At 44.6% G+C, this 20,703-nt stretch overlaps 1 protein-coding gene and 1 long non-coding RNA gene across 2 annotated transcripts in view; one reads left to right on the top strand and one right to left on the bottom strand.

The window, feature by feature from the left end:
- Positions 1-4,014, bottom strand: part of LOC116582421 — a 66,318-nt gene extending 62,304 nt beyond the window's left edge. Inside the window, exon 1 of the mRNA XM_032329772.1 lies at positions 1,952-4,014. Within this exon, the coding sequence (XP_032185663.1) occupies positions 1,952-3,710 (1,759 nt within the window). The 5' untranslated portion in view covers positions 3,711-4,014. The remainder of the gene's footprint in view (positions 1-1,951) is intronic.
- LOC116582422 overlaps positions 3,916-20,703 on the top strand; it is a 125,173-nt gene continuing 108,385 nt past the window's right edge. The window contains exon 1 of the long non-coding RNA XR_004282425.1: positions 3,916-3,995. This is a non-coding gene — a long non-coding RNA (uncharacterized LOC116582422). The remainder of the gene's footprint in view (positions 3,996-20,703) is intronic.

Raw genomic sequence — 20,703 nt, 5'->3', positions numbered from 1 at the left:
CTCTGCTTTTCCCTACATGAAACAAATGAATAATGAATAATGATCAGAGACAGATCCAGGTTTTGAGGGGCCTGAAGCTTACATGATTTGGGTGCCCTCTCAAAGAAAAAAGAATTCAAGGTTACCAATACAAGACACAGTCTGAAGCTATTTATTCAGAATGAGGAGCAGAAGGCACCTGCAGTTTAAAGGCCATAAAGCGGACGGTCACCGGCTCCACGATAAATCCACCTTGGCTCATGACCAATTATTAGGAATAAGATTTGGAAAGGGAGACACAACAGGTAATTGCGCAGAGGGAAGACAAGACAAAAACGCTCCTTAAGGAATACGGGAGCATAAAACAAGAAAAACAAAGATAAAATTCCAGAAAGAACCCCAAATTGTGAAGTGTGGATAATGGAGATGGGGGAAGAGAAAGAACTAATCACTTCATAGACCACACAATCAGAACATTTATTTCCCAGTGATCAACAATCACATTGCTTCTAGGAGGCATGCATGGGAGGACTAGGTTTTTGGGAAACACCAGTTCTCTTCACTGCACGCACTTGGCAAGTGTTTGTTCAATGGATGAATGGAAACAAGAGAAATGTACTTCTTTTTCTTACTCTCCACCATGCTCTGCTTGCCTCTGATGTTCCAACATACATGCATGTTTTTGCGGGCACTGGCTAGAGTGTCAAAGCAACAGCTTGGGCCAACCTCTCCTCTGGAGATTCAGACTGTTGATCCTCAAGAGACCAAGTCAAGCTATCTCCACTCAAAATTGATTAAGCATGCTCAGAGTCTCCCCCTCCTCAGATGATGCACACAAATGGCTACTGTGGGCCATTCTACTTAATTCCCTTCCACCTTCTTTCTGGCTCTTTCTAAATCAGATCCTGCAGGTATATTTCAGAAATTAGTGGGAATCTGGGCAGATTCATGTGGGACTCTAGCTAGGGCTGAACTGAAGCACAATGCCTGAATTTCCAATTTTAGCAATTATGACAGCCGAAGTGACAACTGAATATATCAGTCATGATGAGGTTTCCAGGAAGATACAGGCAAGCCTTATGCACTTGGTCAGCTGCAAACCTAGGACAGGATCAGGGGAACCCAGGCTCACCAGCTCCACACAGGACAGGATTCGGTCACTGGGAGCTGTTATGAAAGGACACAACAGGGAATGACCAGCTACAGGCTTCTGCTTCACAAAGGGATTCCCTTTGGGCAACACATGCCCTACACCTTCCTGCAAGTTCTAAAAAAACAGCCGGAGTAGGTTAAAACTAAGAGCCCACCCTCTCTCCTCTAAAACAAAACAAAAAAACAACGAACACGTTTTACTAAACGATTCTTCCTTCTTCACTTACCAAATTTTCTAAGGAAAAGATCTTGGAGAAGGGCAGAACCAGAATAACACTCTTACTACTTCAATACTACAAAAATCCCAACACTGATGTTCTGTTTAGGGCAAAGGACGTGAAACAAGTGAGGCAAAGCAGCCACCTCAGGGATTAGAAGTGAAGGTCTTAAATGGAAAAAAAAAATCATTCAGCCCTTTTCTGGCTAAGTGGTTCAACTGCTGGAAAGTAATTGAAAGTCTCCAGACCTCAGTTACTTGGTTTTGTAAAATGGGGGCGAGTACCCCTCTCACAGGACTGCTGAGGATTGAGGAAATGCTAGTCAAGTACCGAATATAACTGCACAGCGAGTGCTAATTAAATGCTAGTATTTAATAGTAGCAGTAAAATTATTGTTCTGCCTCCCCCAGTTCACACTACCGGCAAATCTGGCCCAACCCCCACTCTCGCCTCGCAGGATCTGGGCCCGGGCACTGTTGCATTGTTGCACTCCAGCAAGCAAGAGAGACCCCCCCGCCACCCCATATGCTGCTGCGCTACTGGAAGCCCCCCACCCCGGGCCGGCCAGGGGCCCTCAGGTTGCCACTACGGTCCATACTGACCTGAGATGCCGCCTCCTATCACGACTACGTCGAACATGTGGCCCGCGATACTCGACTTCTCCTCACTCTCCATGCTCTGGCTGAGACTCTCCCGGGGCGTAGGTATAGGAGTGGAGCGGGCCAAGGGCGGGGCGGGCCCTTCTACCGACTCTCTGGGGGAGTCCGGGGGCGGAGCCGATTCTTCCACCGACACTCGGGCAGAGCCCGGCACTGAGGGCGGAGCAGCCCCTCGCACTGCTCGGTCAGGGGAGCCCGGGGGCGGAGCCGATCCTTCCGCGGATGTTCGGGGGGCACCTGGCACTGAGGGCAGGGTGGACCCTTGTGCCGACCCTCGGGAGGCGTTTCTGGGCGTAAGAAGTCCTCGTACCGAATCCCAGGGGGAGCCGGGCACGGAGGGCTGGGTGGACCCTTGTGCCGACCCTCCGGGGTTGTTTCTGGGTGTAAGAGGTCCTTGTACCGAAACCCGGGGGGAGCCGGGCACGGAGGGCTGGGTGGACCCTTGTGCCGACCCTCGGGAGGTGTTCCTGGGCGTAAGGGGTCCTTGTACTGAACCCCGCGGGGAGTCGGGCACGGAGGGCTGGGTGGACCCTTGTGCCGACCCTCGGGAGGTGTTCCTGGGCGTAAGAGGTCCTCGTACCGAATCCCGGGGGGAGCCGGGCACGGAGGGCTGGGTGGACCCTTGTGCCGACCCTCGGGAGGCGTTCCTGGGCGTAAGAGGTCCTCGTACCGAATCCCGGGGGGAGCCGGGCACTGAGGGCGGGGTGGACTCGGAGAGCTGGGCGGATCCTTGCTGCGGAGCCGGGAGGGAGCTGAGCTTGGAGGGCGGGGCGGACCCTTGCAGCGACACTCGAGAGGAGTCCAAGAGCGGGGCAGATCCCGGCAGTGAACTCCGCGGGGTACTGAGCACTGAGGGGGGGGGCGACCCTTGCACCGACACTCGGGAAGACTCCGAGAGCATAACAGATGCGTCTACTGACAGTCGAGAAGAGCCGGGTCCTGAGAACTGATAGGATCCTTGCTGTGACACTAGCGGGGAGTTATTGGGTACGGGAGGCCCCTGCACCGAACTCCAAGAGGAGCCGATCACTGAGGGCGGGGCAAGCCCGAGTGCTGACACCTCGGGAGTGTTATTGGGTGTAAGAGGTTCTGGAATTGGTAACCTGAGGAAGCCAGGCGAGAAGGGCAAGACAAACCCTTGCCCTGATTCTTGGGTAGAGGTCGTGGATGTAGGACGTCCTGGTACTGATTCTCGGGAATAGACGAACACTGCGGGCGGGGTGGACTCAGATATCGACGCTAGAGGGGGAACTGAGGGCGAGGCAGGTCTTTGTACCGGTCCCCGGGGGTGGCCTGCGTCGGGGGTGGAAGCTGGCGCGGCCCCATCGGCGGTGCTCTGGCGGGTGGCAGACATGGGGATCTGGTGGTTCAGGCCGCGGGCGCCGAAGCCCCCCAGGCCAATCCTAGAGTCTGTGTTGGTCCTGGGGCCGGGAGTGGAGCCGAGTTGGGCTGGCGCGCCGGAGCTCTTCTCGTATCCGGGGTCCGGTATGGAAGCGTTCGACAGGAAGCTGGAAAAAGGACTGGAGAAGGTCCGCCACTCAGAACCGCTGCTCGACCCGGAGGCGGAGGATGTGACCGCGCCCAAGTTGGAGTCGGGGTCCGGGATACGGGAAGCTGTGCCCCCGGCTCCAGGCGCGGGCTCCGCCTCGCAGCCCCTCCCGCTGCCACTGACTCTGGAGGCGGCGGAGCTGTGTGAGCTCATGGTTCCGGAGTGCGCGGGGCGGGTGACGACGTTCTGCTCCCCGCCCCTCCCCCACGGGCGCGTGCCTCGCCAGCTCCTGGGTCCGGTACCCGCGCGCTCCCGAGGCCGCCCCAGCAGACTGGCCCACTGGGCGGCGGGGGAGCCTAGGGCTAGCTCAGCGCGGCTCCGTCTCTCTCGCCGGCCCCAAAGGGCGGGCGACGCCCCCAAGGGCGCAGTGGCGGCCCCGTGGGGGTTTGAGCCTAGCGCCTTTATTCTCACACCCTGACTAAAAGAAGACTGAGCCAGGTGGGCTAAGGGAAGCGGGTAATTAAAGGGCAGGGACCATGACTATGGGGTCCCGGCGCTGCACGGCACTTGGGTGGGCTCCTTTGTGACGTCACAAGGGGCTGGGTGAGGTCTGCGCAGCCGCGGGCCCCTCCCTAGGGAGGGGGCGGGGTGAGGTGGGAAGCCGTTGGGGCCAACGGGCGGTTATTGATTCTCTGTGGGGTTGTCCAAGCTGAGGTGCTTGACCCCAAACCAAGCAAGTAGGCAAGAAAATTAAGAACTCTAGTATCAGGGGCGCGTGGGTGGCTCAGTCCGTTAAGCTTTTGCCTTTGGTTCAGGTCATGACCCCAGAATCTTGGGCTGGAGCCCCCATCAGGCTCCCTGCTCTGTAGGGAGCCAGCTTCTCCCTCTTACCCTGCTTCCTCGTCCCTTAAGCTCGCGCTCTCTCTTAAATAAGTAAATGAAGTCTTTGAAAAAAAAAAAAAAAAGAAAAGAAACCAAAAAATCCCTCAGCTATCTCAGATTAAGTGGGACCTGCACTTTAAAAGTGAAGATCAAGGGCTGGTTAAGGAGCACAAGCAAACAAAACACATGTTTCCCCATCCTACCAAAAAGATACTTAGTGAACATATTTTACTGTACAACCAGCCTCATGCTAGTTTTATCCCTTCTTTAAATTTCCACTTTATCCGCCTAGAGCTGATTTTGTCATCATTAGAACCCTCAAAACAAATATAACATCTAGAGTAAGTGACGAAAACTCCAGGAAATTAACTAGAATCCATGCCCACCCATAAATATTTCCCCTGCTTCTCCAGTTGTATATCAATCTTGTTGAAGAAACTGTAAGGGAATATAGATATAGTCTTTTTATCCAGTTTTTTTTTAAGTTTTTTTTTAAAATGCATTTATTTGAGAGAGAGAGAGAGAAAGCATGTAGGGGGGTGCAGAGGGAGAGGAAGAAGCAGACTCCCCGCTGAGCAGGGAGCCTGATGCTGGACTGGATCCCAGGCCCTTGAGATCATGACTGGAGCTGAAGGTAGACGCTTAACTGACTGAATCACCCAGGTGCCCCTATTTACCCAGTTTTAATAGCTTTTACTTTCTAGAAAAGTAGTTGACACATGACTAAATAAGTATCAAAATTTTTATCTTTTTAGACTCTGAAGCAAAAAAAGAGGAAATAATGGATATAAAGAATTCAGATCTTTCTAATACGATTCGTCCAGCTTTGTCCTTATCACTGTTGCGTTTATTACTTTTCATTCAAATACTGATTTCAGTGGCGCTTGGGTGGCTCCGTGGGTTAAACCTCTGCCTTTGGCTCGGGTCGTGGTCCCGGGGTCCTGGGATTGAGCCCCGCGTCGGGCTCCCTGCTCAGTGGGGAGCCTGCTTCCCTTCCTCTCTCTCTGCCTGCCTTTCTGCCTGCTTGTGATCTCTTGTCTGTCAAATAAATGAATAAAATCTTAAAAAAAAACACAAAAAACAAACAAACAAACAAAAAACAAATACTGATTTCGTACTATGTGCTAGGCACAGGGCAAAGTACTGGATGGAGATGTGCAAGTGACACAAGACAGCCTACCGTCTGCTAGAGGAGCTGGTAAAGGAGATGGCAGCCACATGCTTGATGTGTTCACATAAGCTCTGATAAATGTAATGTTGGAAAGGCTGCTAGTGATAAGAAAGTGTTAGGGTGTCTTGATCACTCTGGAGGTTAACTTTGGAGAGGTATGTAAAAACATCCCAAAAAGGGCCTAGGTGGCTCAGATGGTTGAGCGTCTGCCTTCGGGGTCATTATCTCAGGGTCCTGGGATCGTGCCTTATAGGGCCCCGTGCTGAGCAGGGAGTCTGCTTCTCCCTCTCTCCCTTTGCCCCTGCCCCCACCCCCAGCTGGTGTTCATGCTCTATCTCTCAAATAAATAAATAAAATCTTAAAAAAAAAAAAGTCCCAGGGGCACCTGGGTGGCTCAGTTGTTAAGTGCCTGCCTTGGGCTCAGGTCTTGATCCCAGGGCCCTTGGATGGAGCCCTGTGTCAGGCTCCCTGCTCAGCAGGAAGCCCTTTTCTCCCTCTTCCACTCCCCCTGCTTGTGTTCCTCTCTTGCTGTCTCCCTCTCTCTGTGTCAAATAAACAGATAAAATCTTAAAAAAAAAAAAAAGAGCCAAAATGAGGGAGCAATGTGGGCAAAGGGCCTGTGGTAGAAAGAAACATGGTTCCTTGGTGAAGCTAAAAGCCAGACAGTAGAGCTAAGCAAGGGGAGGAAAGGAGCACAGGAGACAAAACTGCTGAGGTTAGCTGGGCCAAAGGACGCCCCTTGGTCTGTATTCTAAAGCAGTGGAAGCCATTGCAAGGTTTTAAGCAGAGGGTGTTTTGACTAGATTGCATTTTGAAAAAGTCTGTCTGCCTGCTGTGTGAATAATGGGATGAAGGAGACAAGAGTAGATAGATACAGGGAGACCCAAGCTTGGAATTCTTCAAAGAAAGAGGTGATAGTGTCTTGGACTAAGGTGGGTGGTGGCAGCTGGAGAGCTGTGGACATATTAGAGACATTTACATGTAAAATTGACAGGACTTGGTTGTGACTAGAATTTGGAAGATCATGAGCCTATTTTGGACATTTCAGTTTCAAGTGACTTTGAAACATCCAGATGAAGGTTATAGAGTAGACAATTGAACATAGAGCCTGGGATGAGAAGCAGGAGTTTGCCTAGAGACAAAAATATGGGAATCTTATTAAATAAATAATGGATGGGTTGGGTGAGTCGAAATATAGGTATTTTCTTCTCTTCATTTTATTTGTTTGTACTGTATATTTTGTATATCTTTTGTAATAAAAACAAAAGTTATTTTAAAATAGATAAAGGAACAATTTTGACATATCCTACAATTATTATTTCCTCCCTTTTGTGACCTTGGGCATATTACTTAACTTCTCTGCGTTTATCTCCTCAGATATAAAGTCTCATAAGTCATTGTATCTGTCAGGGATCCGGTAGGAAACAGAAAACTCTAATTAGATCATTTGAAGAAACTGACATAAATATATATATATATTTTTTTAAGTTCTTATTTACTTATTTGACAGAGAGAGAGATAACGAGAGAGGGAACACAAGCCAGGGAAGAGGGAGAAGCAAGCTTCCTGCCAATCAGGGAGCCCGATGTGGGGCTCCATGCAAGGCTCCATGTGGGGCTCTATGGGGTCCTGGGGTCATGACCTGAGCTGAAGGCAAATGCTAAACAACTGAGCCACCCAGGTGCCCCATAAAGGAAATATTTTAAAAGAGATAAGTAAGATGAAGAGAAACCACAGGGAATCAGTCGGTATCCCCAGGCTGGTTAGAGCAAGAAGGCATCATTGTGAAGCGGTAAAGGGAGAGAACAGTTATCAGAACCTGGTGACAGTGGTGTTTGGTAGGGGCTTCCTACACAAGCTGTGGTCTTTAGTTCAGGGAGGTTTACAGCCCACAGGAAACTCACAGAGAGGGAACCAGGACAAATAATATCCAAAACTTCCTCGCCGGACTTCCCCTGGTCCTTTCCATTGCCCTACACCAACCAGAAGATAGAAGGCAAGAGATTCTGTTGATGCAGCTCTTACCAATCAGAAGAAACTGGAGAAGAGTGGTGGGTGCACCTGGAAGGGCCAAGGAATCTAACCAGTATCCTTGTAGTGAGGGGACAATGAGCAAACACAAAATACTTAGGCAATTACTCAATACATACATTTTAATTTTTTAAAACTGCATTATATTCATGTCATGTTATCCTCTAACATGAAGCAAGTAATACTTTTTAATTTTTAAATATAATGCATAGCTTGGAGATGAATATTTTTGTGCAGAAAGTATCAAACATTTTTTTAGAATTTCCTTGAGATGGAGTCCTAAAACTAAAATTACGGGGTAAGAGAGTAGGAGATTTTCTAAAACTCTTTGATTGAAGTTACCAAATTACTTGCCCAAGATATCATACAAATGTATACTTCATCAACAATGTCTAAGAATGACTATCTAGGGCCCTAGGATCTGAACAAAGCTCTCATTGCTCCTTCAAAAAAAGAAGAAGACTGTCCAAGTTCTTACTGCCTGCACTCTCACATTAAGCCATTAAGGAAGCTAACTTTTAAACTTTCTTTCCTTCTTTCTTTTTTTTTTTTTGAAGATTTTATTTATTTATTTGACAGACAGAGATCAGAAGTAGGCAGAGAGGCAGGCAGAGAGAGAGGAGGAAGCAGGCTCCCCGCTGAGCAGAGAGCCCGAGGTGGGGCTCGATCCCAGGACCCTGGGATCATGACCTGAGCTGAAGGCAGAGGCTTTAACCCACTGAGCCACCCAGGTGCCCCCTTTTTAAACTTTCTTAACTTGAAAGGTGAAAAATCAGCATGGCATTGCTATCTGCAACAGCGTTTCTTTGATTACTGATCAAATACTTTTTTCAGATATTTATTAGCCATTTCAGTTTCTTCTGTTGTGAATGATCAGTTCATGCCTTTATGTAGTTGATTTCTGTAAGTGATTTGTACAGTAAGGTATTACCCCCTCCTTGGTAATTTCACTGCAGATAGTTTATTCCAATTTATATTTTAGTATTGTTTATGGCATTGTAGATAAGAAGAAATTTAAAGTATAGGTGCTTGTATCTACCTTTTGGTAATTTCTCCCATTCCTTTTAAACTTACAGATTTGAAGGATGAATTCTGTTTTCTTTTGTGTTTTGATGGTTGGTTATTTTAGAATTTATTAAATCCTAATCTACTGGGATGTATTTTGTTATGTTATAGAGTGAGGATCTAAATAGATACTCCATCTCAGGTTTCAGCGCCAAATAAATAAATAGACACCCTCCACACGCCTAAACAGTTAACCGCTCATAACAAAAGTGTCTATTGAAAAAATCCTTCCAGGGCACCTGGGTGGCTCAGTTGGTTGAACGTCTGCCTTTGGCTCCCGTCATGATCCCAGGTCCTGGGATCGAGTCTCACATCTGGTTCCCTGCTCCGTAGGGAGTCTGCTTCTCCTTCTCCCTTTGCTCCTCCCCCGGCATGTGCTCTTTCACTCTCTCTCTTTCTTTGTTTCTCTTGCTCTTTGAAAATGAATACATTAAATCTTTAAAAAATGAAGAAGAGAAGAAAAATCCTTCCATTTTCCATGGATTTGCTTACATAATATAACATAAACACTAAGATCTGGCTTTGGACCATCTCTTCTGTTATATTTACATGCATATTCTCTCCACATTGCTACCAATGCCACAGTGATTTACTTTTAGCTGCTTTATAGTACATTTTACCAGACAGAGGGATTAGTCCCTTCCCAATACTCTTCTTTATAAATTATTTATGATGTTCCTATATATTCTTTCTGTTAATGTATTCCTGTATGTTTAAATGAATTTTAGAATCATTTCATCAATTCAAACTCTCTTGGCTAATTTAATTGAGATGGTGATTATTCCAAAACATTAATCTAGGAAATTTAGATTTCCTAGATTTAACATCTTATTTTTATTTTTATTATTATTATTTTTTAAAAATTTTATTTATTTATTTGACAGAGAAAGAGATCACAAGTAGGCAGAGAGGCAGGCGGTGGGGTGTGTGTGTGTGGGGGGAAGCAGGCTCCCTGCTGAGCAGAAAGCTCTATGTGGGGCTCCATCCCAGGACCCTGAGATCAGGACCCAAGCCAAAGGCAGAGCCTTAGCCCACTGAGCCACCCAGGCACCCCATTACTTTTAGTATTGTTTTACGTAAATGCTATGCCCAAGGTAGGGCTTGAACTCACAATCCCTAGCTCAAGAGGCCTATGCTCTACCAACTGAGCCAGCCGGGCCTCCTAACATCTTTTTTAAAAGATGTCTTTATTTCCAGAATATTTATAGGACATGGTTTTATTTATCCCTGAAGTGAAAAAACTTTGTGAGGATAACGTGGATCTGTGTGTGTATGGGTGTATGCATGTGGTATCATAACTCCTTTCAATCTGTGGATTTTTAATTTACAGTTTTAATTAATCTCCATGCTAGGACATTTTCTTCTACTCTAATTTGGATTACTGCATTTGTTCTAAGTGGTTTTTTCCAGAGAAGCACTTATAATTATGTTATTGGAGCATCTTTCTATGTCCTTTATCATTGTCATGTCTCTGTTCTTTTCCTCTGAATTCTGAGACAGCTAATCATATTTATCCTTCGTATTAGTGATTTAATTTTTTGCAGTTCTAATTCTTTTCTAAGTGTGTCATTTTATTTTTTTTAGTTTCTACCTACATTTTATTTTGTTTTTATTTTTTCTACATGCATTTTATTTTTTTAAATTTGCATTTCCTGATTAAAATTTTTTTTTTATTATGTTAGTCAGCATCCAGTACATCATTAGTTTTTGGTATAGTGTTCCAATATTCATTGTTTATGTAAAACACCCAGTGAGCCATGCAATACATGCCCTCCTTAATACTCATCACCCGGCCCACCCATCCCCTCACTCCCCTCCCCTCTAAGACCCTTTGTTTCTTGGGAGTCCACAGTCTCTCATGCTTCATCTCCCCTTCCGATTCCCCCCCCCCACTTCCTTTTCCCCTTCCTTCTCCCAATGTCCTCCATGCTATTCCTTATACTCCACAAGTAAGTGAAACCATATGATAATTGACTCTTTCTGCTTGACTTATTTCACTCAGCATTATCTCCTCCGGTCCCATCCATGATGATGCAAGAGCTGGGTATTCTTCTTTCTGATGGCTGTGTTATATTCCATTGTATATATGGACCACATCTTCTGTATCTATTCATCCATTGAAGGGCATCTCTGCTCTTTCCACAGTTTGGCTCTTGTGGACATTGCTGCTATGAACATTGGGCTGAACATTGGGGTGCACCAGAGTCCAATGCGGGGTTCAATTCCAGGACCCTGGGATCATGACCCGAGCCGAAGGCAGATGCTTAACGACTGAGCCACCCAGGTGCCCTGAGTGTTTCAACTTATTGTCAAATAATTTAGAAAAAAACATACATTGAAATACTTCTTTTCACAACATCTGTATTTTTGGGGTAAATACCCGGTAGTGCAATTGCAGGGTCAAAAGGTAGTTCTATTTTTAATATCTTGAGGAATCTCCACAGTGTTTTCCAAAGCTAGCTGCACCAAGTTGCATTCCCACCAACAGTGTAAGAGGGTTCCCCTTTCTCCACATCCTCTCCAACACTTGTTGTTTCTTGCCTTGTCAATATTTGCCATCCTAACTAGTATAAGGTGGTATCTCAATGTGGTTTTGATTTGAAACATTTTTTTTAACTAGGCTCCCCTCCCCATGTGGAGTTTGAACTTACAACCCCAGGATCAAGAGTTCTGTGCTCTACTGACTGAGCCAGCCAGGGGCCCCTCCCCAGTTCCAATTCTATTTTTCTCTGCCTCTACTGCAGATATTGACAATGCCATTTCAGTTTAGGATTTTTCTTGACCTTTAAAACTTTATTTCATCCAGATTATTTTTCATTGATGCCACATATATCTCGTCGTATCTTCTCCTTACAACTTCCAAATTTTGTTTCACAACGACTTAGTTTTGTGCAGTTTCTGAGGACATCAACCAAGTTTGAAATGCTCTTCTTTGCAGACATGTAGCACAGCCTCGTTCACTGCTAACTCAAACACAAAATGCTATGACCCCTGTGGAGAGGAATTTGGTGACATCTCAGGAAATCACATATACATTCACCCTTGGACCGTGCACTCCTACTTCTAGGAATTTGTCCTAACCATATACCTCAACAAACAGGACTAGCATATGCCTGAAGTTATTTACTGTGAACTTATTTTTAATAGCAAAATAATTGAAGCAATTTACATGCCCATGGATGGGAAACTGCTTGCATTAACTTTGATTACGTCTCCAGAGTGAAACATTATGCAGCTGTTAAAAAAAAATGACAGGGCTCCTGAATGGTTCAGTTGATTAAGCATCTGCCTTTGGCTTGGGTCATGGTCCCAGGGCTGTGGGATCGAGCCCTATATCGGGCTCCCTGCTCAGCGGGGAGTCTGCTTCTCCCTCTCCCCACTGCTTGTGCACTCTCTCTCTCTCTCTCTCTCACTATGTTTCTCTCTCTCAAATAAATAAATAAAATCTTTAAAAAAGAATGAGGATGTTCTTTATGAACTGATATGAGTGACTTTCAGGATATATACCTTTATATGTATGTGTGTGCGTGTGTGTGTGTGTGTTTCTGTCTTTGTGTAAGAAAAAAATATGTACCTTTATTTGCAAAGAGAAACTTAAGTAAGATAAATCGTAAGTGAAGAAATGTGTGACCATGTAATGGTGGGGGCAGGGATGGGAATAAGTTTTTTGAGTATTCTGTTCTAAAAGAGCACAATTCCTCTTATGGATTTTCATGGGCTCAATGAAACCTTCACACTCACAAAACTACGATGGGCCCCCTCTGGCTTCAGTCTGCTCAGAGAGATACAGCTTGCCGGCAGGGTAGAATGTTCCATCACGGGATACCCTGTAGTAGCAGACAGGTCATAGAACCGTCCAAACAGCATCAGTCAGCTCTTCTCTTATCCCACAAGTGGTTGCTCAGGGACAAGGGGAAAAATTTCCCATCAGGCAGGTATGGAACCTCTCCTGGGGTGGCAGCCTCATGCCCACAGGCGCCAATAACTGATTCACAGGCATAATATCCAGGGTCCCTCATATGGGACACACCCAACTGCAACAGTCACCACACCCAGGGATCCCCAGCTTATGGCATTCGCATCAAGTATTTATAGTTCATTTATAGTTTCTACCAGTCCACATGCTCTTGACTGATCAGGAGGCACTTAGATTGGCCGTAAATCATGTTGCCTCATCAAACTGGAACAGTTAGAACATCCAAAGGATTATGATGATTGTTAATAAAAGATTAACAAAAAATGCATCAGTTCGGGCGCCTGGGTGGCTCAGTGGGTTAAGCCACTACCTTCAGCTCAGGTCATGATCTCAGGGTCCTGGGATCGAGTCCCACATCAGGCTCTCTGCTCAACAGGGGGCCTGCTTCCCTTCCTCTCTCTCTGCCTGCCTCTCTGCCTGCTTGTGATCTCTCTCTGTCAAATAAATAAATAAAATCTTTAAAAAAAAAAAAAAAAAATGCATCAGTTCATCGTGTTAGGAAAATATAAATTAATAAAATATTAGGAGAAAAGAGTCTTTAAAAGGAAAATTATTCTTTATAGAAACTATCAGGTTGTAAACAGAGGATTTCTTTTTAATAACACCATTTCAAGTCTTGTAATAATTGGTTTAAGCAAGGATCTCAGCAAATGCTAAAGAACTTGAGTGAAAGATCATTAGGAAACAGTTTATTTGCACAGTCTCCAAGTAGGACTCCATACATTATTGTACTAATTATAAAGGAAAAAAAATTTTTTTTTCTGTTAAGAGATCTGGTAGTTATCCCCTTAACCAAATGATCAAACTTAAGATCACCAATTATCAATAATTTAATATAGGAGCGCCTGGCTGGCTGAGTCAGTAGAACATGTGACTCTTGATCCTAGGATTATGAGTTTGAGCCCCACATTGGATGTAGAGCTCACACCCCCCAAAAAGAATCTAATATAAATGTCCTTTGATGTGATGTAGTAAGTACACAATCTCACATGTGCTATATTCTTACCAAAAATGTCTAACTTGAATCCAATCATAAGGAAATAACCACACAAATCCAGACAAAGGATATTTTACAGAACAACTGGCCTGGATTCTTTAAAAAACAAAATGAAACAGTGTTGAAAAGAAACCAAAAGACAAGAGCACTCTTGAAGAGAATAAAAAGACATAAAGACCAAACACTGAGAAACCTGACTGGATTCTGGATTGGAAAATTTAAAAAAATCTATAGACATAGTGACAATTGAGAAGATTCTAATATGGGCTATATATCTGGTGATGTTATTCACTAGTGTTCATTATCCTGGATGTGATCATAGTACTGCAGTTTTTTAGGAGAACTTTCTTGCTCTTCGGAGATGCAGGCAGAAATTCTTTGAGGTGAATATCATGCGTGTTTCAACTTATTTTTTTTTTATGATTTTATTTATTTGACAGAGATCGCAAGTAGGCAGAGAGGCAGGAAGAGAGAGAGAGGAGGAAGCAGGCTCCCCGCTGAGCAGAGAGCCCCATTTGGGGCTCAATCCCAGGACCCTGGGATCATGACCTGAGCTGAAGGCAGAGGCTTTAACCCACTGAGCCACCCAGGCGCCCCTCAACTTATTTTGTTTTAAAGATTTTATATACTTGACAGAGAGAAACACAGCAAGAGAGGGAACGCAATCAAGGGGAGTGGGAGAGGGAGAAGCAGGCTTCCCGCTGAGCTGGGAGCCCAAGGCGGGGTCCATCCTAGGACACTGGGATCATGACCTGAGTCAAAGGCAGATGCTCAACGACTGAGCCACCAGGTGCCCTGAGTGTTCCAACTTATTTTCAAATAATTTAGAAAAAAACAAACACTGAAAATGTGTTAATATGCACAATTGGTGGATCTAGTGTAGGGTGTATCAGTGTTGATGAAAGTATTCTTTTTTTTTTTTAATTAGAGAGAGAGAGAGAAAGCATGCGGGGGCATGCACACACATGCGCAGAGAGGAGGGCAGAGCGTGAGGGAGAGTCAGACTCTTAAGCAGGCTCCATGCTGAGTCACCAGGCTGGATCGTAGGACTTGGAGATCATGACCTGACCCTAAATTGAGTCAGATGCTTAACTGACTGAGCTACCTAGACACTATGTTGATAAAAATATTCCTTTAAATTTTCTGCAGGTTTGAAATATTTTCCATATAAAGTGTTGGGAAGAAAACAGTTTGGAAGAAAAATTATTTTGAACCCCAAGTTCTTTACCAAGGGAAGTCAATCATTAGGAAGGCAAAAGAAATTCATCAAATAAGCAAAGAAGAGAGTTTACCTCTCTTTCTAAAAGTACCTTTTTTAGTATTCACTCCAGAAAAATATGGCCTGAAAAGTAAGAAAGAGGTTTGTCCCATGGCAAGGAACTAACTGGAAATCCAGTAAAATGTCAGTGGCCACAGGTTGGCAGTCTAGAAAGTAAATAGGCCAAATTAAAATTCAGTGGGCTCTAAGAAGACTATAGTGGATTCCAAAGGAGATACAGAGTGAATGAATTGGAATACACAGGAGTAGAGTAATAAAAGCCCATTATTTGTTTTTGTTTTGTTTGTTAGTTGATTATCATTGCTTTTATTTTTTTTTAACTTCAATCAGCCTGTTTAAAGTACATCATTAGTTTCAGGTATAGTTTTCTATAATTTATCAGTTGCATATAACATCCAGTGCTCATCACAGTACATGCCCTTCTCCTTAATGCCCATCACCCATGAAAGCCTATTATTATCCTCTCAATTAAACAAAGACAGAGAAACAAACAAAAAAGACGGCATTGCTGAGCAATTTATTACATTTAAGAGAAGCAAATCCATTTGATTTTGACACTAGGCAAATTCTCCTTTGCTTGGCATGAGGATTATGACCATGGAACCAGAGAGAAAAAAACACTATATAATTATGCCATATAACTCAGCTCTACAATTAACTATGTTATTTGATAAAAAAATACTATTGATTCTTCTACTTTTAGAATACTTAGTTATGGTTGCAGAAAATAATGTAAATGTTATCAATCTTGACAATAAAAAATAAAGGAATAGCTGACAGATGATGGGGAGGAAAAATGTAGAAGTGTCACAATACTTATCAAGTGTCAAAAGATACCATAGAAAATTGGTAGAAACTGAAATAAGGGTTTAAGTATATTATTGAAACATATAAAGGAGAAAGTAAAATAATGAGCCAACAAGCAAAAATGGGAGTGAAGAGAGAATGTGGGAGTGGTGTAACTGAATTAGATCCTCACCTAAAATACAGGGATGTCAGTAGACAGTGCCTAAAGTAGGCAAGTGAGGAAATAGTGCCATGAGCTGGGACTGTGGAAAAAAGTACCTCCGTATATTGCTGATAGAATTGTGAATCTCAGTAGCCTATTTTAGGATAATATGTATTAAAAGCCTTATAAATATGGATACTCTTTTGTTTAGTAATTCTACTTGAGGGAATTAGCCTAAGGAAATAATTATAAGAGATTTACCGATAAGCAGGTTCATTGTTCATACAAGTGATACATTGAGAGGAACCCAAATAAAGGGGATTTGGTAAATACATTTTGGATTACCCAAAAAACGGAAGATTATAACCATTAAAAATAACGGTTAAGCTGCTGCCTTCAGCTCAGGTCATGATCTCAGGGTCCTGGGATCGAGTCCCGCATCAGGCTCTCTGCTCAGCAGGGAGCCTGCTTCCTCCTCTCTCTCTCTGCCTGCCTCTCTGCCTACTTGTGATCTCTGTCTGTCAAATAAATAAATAAAATCTTTAAAAAAAATAACAATGTATATTTCATTCAGGAGTAATCATGGCTATGTTCCTTCACTGATTCATTAAGAAATATTTATTGGGGGGGAGGCGCCTGGGTGGCTCAGTGGGTTGAGCCGCTGCCTTCGGCTCAGGTCATGATCTCAGGGTCCTGGGATCGATCAAGTCCCGCATCAGGCTCTCTGCTCAGCAGGGAGCCTGCTTCCCTTCCTCTCTCTGCCTGCCTCTCCATCTACTTGTGATTTCTCTCTGTCAAATAAATAAATAAAATCTTTAAAAAAAAAAAGAAATATTTATTGGGGCACCTGGGTGGCTCATTTGGTTAAGTGTCTGACTCTTGATTTCGGCTTAGGTCATGATCTAGGGGTCCTGGGATCAAGCCCCATGTCGGGCTTCACATGCAGCAAGGAGTCTGCTTGGAATTCTTTCTCTCTCTCTGCCACTCCCCAGCTCATACTCTCTTTATTTCTCTCCAAAATAAATATTAGAAAAATATTTATCAGGGGTGCCTGGGTCACTCAGTGGGTTAAAGCCTCTGCTTTCAGCTCAGGTCATGATTCCGGGGTCCTGGGATCGAGTTCTGCATCGGGTTCTCTGCTTCGATGGGGAGTCTGTTCCCTCCCACCCCGCCTGCCTCTCTGCCTACTTGTGATCTCTGTGTGTCAAATAAATAAATAAAATCTTTAAAAATATATATATATCAAGCACTCCTTATGTGCTAGGCACTGACCTTGATGGTACGGATACATCAGGGGACAGAATAGATCATTTCTCTGCCCTCATAGAGCTTAGATTCTTTTTTTTTTTTAAGATTTTACTTATTTACCTGAGAGAGAGACAGAGCAAGCATGAGCAGGAGAAGGGGCAGAGGGAGAAGGAGAGGGAAAAGCAGACTCCCCGTGGAGCAGGGACTCAATCCCAGGACACTGGGATCATGACCTGAGCTGAAGGTAGCCGATTAACTGACTCCGATTAAGCTCCCCAGGTGCCTCTAGAACTTAGATTCTAATGGGGTTAGACAGAAAAGAAAAAGAAGAGGAAACAACAAATAAATAAATAAGTAGCTATATTGGATGTCAGGTTATAAAAGGGCTCTGGAGAAAAATCAAACACAACAAGGGGAAAGAGAATAGGATAGGGTTTACTATTTTGTATAAGGTGGACAGGGAAGGCTTCTTCCATCTGGTGACATTTGAGTAGCCATGACAACAAATTGAGGGTCAGAGCCCAGAAGATCACTGGGGAAGAGCATGCCAGGCAGAAAAACAGCAAGTACAAATTCCTAAATCTAGAAATACGCTTGACTTGTTTGAGGAAGAGCAGGGGGTCCCGGCAATGTCGGAGTGGAGTGAGAAATGCAGGCAGTAGGGGGAGAGGAGTGTGGTGCAGGGGTGGTCAGAGCTTACTGGACTTTGTAGACTATGGTAAGGAGTTTTTCAAAAAAACATTTTATTTTTAAGTAATCTACACCCATCGTGGGGCTCGAATTTACAACCCTGAGATTAGACAACTGACTGCGCCAGTCAAGTGCCCCTATGCTAAAGACTTTGGATGATTTTTTTCTGCGTGACGGGAAACTGTTCAAAATTTTGAGCAGAAGAGTAAAATAATCTGACTTCCATTTTAGAAAGATAATTCTAGCTACTTTGTGACGGATAGACAGTTAGGGCCCTTCTTCCTCCATCTGGGTGATCTTAAGACCACTTCTAGCAATAGAATTTGGTGGAAGTGATGATGTGTGACTTCTGAGGCTAGGTCATAAAATATCATGAAGTTTCCATTTTGTTCTCTTGGGATGCTTGCCACAGTGGGAATTGGCCCCCACCTGAGAGAGCCCCATGCCAGAGAGGCCATGTGTTATGGGTCTCACTCAACAGCCCAAGGTGAGCTCACAGCCGGCAGCCATCATCAGCTTTTAGGCCCATGAGTGAGCCATCTTGGACAGCCAGCCCAGTCGTGCCTTAAGAAGACTATAGCCCCAGCTGACACTGGGCTACAACAGCATAAGATACTCTAGGCAGGAATTACCTGGCTAAGTCCTTCCCTGAAGTCCTGTCCTACAAAATCGTGAGCAGAATTAAGGGGGTGTCATTTTATTCTCCTCCTTTTGGGGCTGTAATGTGTGATACATGAATAGTAAGAATACCATGTATGAGGTGACAGTGACTTGAACCTGGGTGGTAGATGCAGAGGGGGCAAGATGTAATCAAATTCTGGAAGTATTTGTAAAGTAGAGCCAAGTACAGGCTGTGAGGAGTCAAAGCAAAGTCCTTGCAGCTGGCCTGGCAAACTAAGGTGAGGAGAATGAGGCACTTTCCTCGGGTGCAAAGTTTAGGGGGCACCAAATACTGAGTAATCAAGAAAAATAATATTTTCATGCAGTTTTTTTTAAAAAAATCAAAATGAATGCTGAAGTTAACCCAGAACAAAATATCCAAATTATAAATAAAGACAGGATTCGTATTCTGAGTTTCCCTTTTGCTAGGCACAGCACTATTTCTAGGTGTTCCCAATAGACCCTTCCTTGGTTTTGCTCATCTCAGCAGGAAGGGCATGCATACCGGCCACTCTTTTCAGGTCACTGGGGTCCACGGGACATTCTTTTTTGATTTCCCCACTGTCCCTCCCCCTGTCATCTAGAGTGCTTCCATGAGACATAAGAACCATTTGGGGGCTGATTGCCTGCCAACTCTCAGCATCTTTGTGTCATTTCTGGAGAGGTTGTTTCCTGTCTCAAACACTGAACACAAGATTGACTGATGTCAGTTCAGCCTCGGAGACTTGCCCCTGCCCTCTGGCGCTCAGCCAGTCCTTGTCCCTACCCACAAATGCACAGCACCTACAGTCATAGGACCCACAACCTCTCTGAAAGTCATAGGGTACGCCTATTCTCTCAGACCACCACAGCTAGTCACTCTTTCGAGGAGGGCCCCACCAGGAAAAAGAAGGCACACGGCAAATTAGGATAATTTGAATAAGGGTTAGGATCCAGAATATTTACCAAAGTGTGAGCAGAGTACAGGGAGGCTGCAAAGAACAGTGAGGTAACCCCTGAGGAAAAAATAGTGGGGCTGTTATCACTACTGGGAAGGGCTAGAAAATCTGGAAAAATAAAGTCATACAGAGAGGACTCCCTGGAAAGGAGCAGTGAGCACTGGTTGAGGGACACAAGTAGCCCCTGAAGAGCTCACAGGGAAGGAGTGATGGGATCAGTACCCTACACTTACCCTTTCCCCTTTTATCTCCCCATTGGACGAACTCAACAAGAAGCCGGAGCATATGGAGCCTGTTACAGAACACAGAAGACAGACTTCTGCGGCAGGAAGAGGTGCAGAAGAGAGGAAAGTAGATCTAGATGGGTAATTGGAACTGGAAGGTATTCAGCATAGCTAGCCTCCCATGAAAGCAATGCATCAGTTACCTTGTTTATCACAACAAAAAAATCATCTCTGTCATTTATGATTTGTCAGAATTTTTGGCTCTTTTTTAAAAAAAATTTTATTTATTTGACAAAGACACAGTGAGAGATGGAATACAAGCAGGGGGAGTGGGTGAGGGAGAAGCAGGCTCCCCTGTGAGCAGGGAACCTGACTCGGGTCTTGATCCCAGGACCCTGGGATCATGACCTGATCCAAAGGCAGATGCTTAGCGACTGAGCCACCCAGGCACCCCTCCCTTTTTTTTAATTGAAGTATAGTGAAGGCACAATGTTACATCAGTTTCAGGTATACAGAATTTATGGCTCTTTTATTTATTTTTATTTTTAAAATAAAATCATTTTTTAATAAAGAATTTATTTATTTATTTGACAGGGAGAAATACACAGTGAGAGAGGGAACACAAGCAGGAGGAGTGAGAGAGGGAGAAGCAGGCTCCCCACTGAGCGAGGAGCCAGATGTGGGGCTTGATCCCAGGACTCTGGGATCATGACATGAGCCGAAGGCAGATGCTTAATGACTGAGCCACCCAGGCTCCCCTTTAATAAAATCATTTTAAGGATCAAATGACTTTCAAGATTTTATTTCTAAGTAATCTCTACACCCAGTGTGGGGCTTAAATTTCCAACCCCAAGATCAAGAGTCTCATGCTCTACTGACTGAGCCAGCAGGTGCCCCTTATGGCTCTTTTAAGAAATACATTTTAAAAAAAGATTTTATCTACTTATTTGACAGACAGAGATCACAAGTAGGCAGAGAGGCAGGTGGCGGGCAGGGTGGGGGTGGGGAAGCAGGCTTCCTGCTGAGCAGAGAGCCCGATGCAGGGCTGGATCCCAGGACCCCGGGATCATGACCCGAGCCGAAGGCACAGGCCCCA

This window comes from Mustela erminea, chromosome X (genome assembly GCF_009829155.1).
Source record: "Mustela erminea isolate mMusErm1 chromosome X, mMusErm1.Pri, whole genome shotgun sequence".
Classification (NCBI taxonomy): domain Eukaryota; kingdom Metazoa; phylum Chordata; class Mammalia; order Carnivora; family Mustelidae; genus Mustela; species Mustela erminea.
Note: the sequence above shows the minus strand (reverse complement) of the source record. Positions and strands in the feature narration are given on the sequence as shown.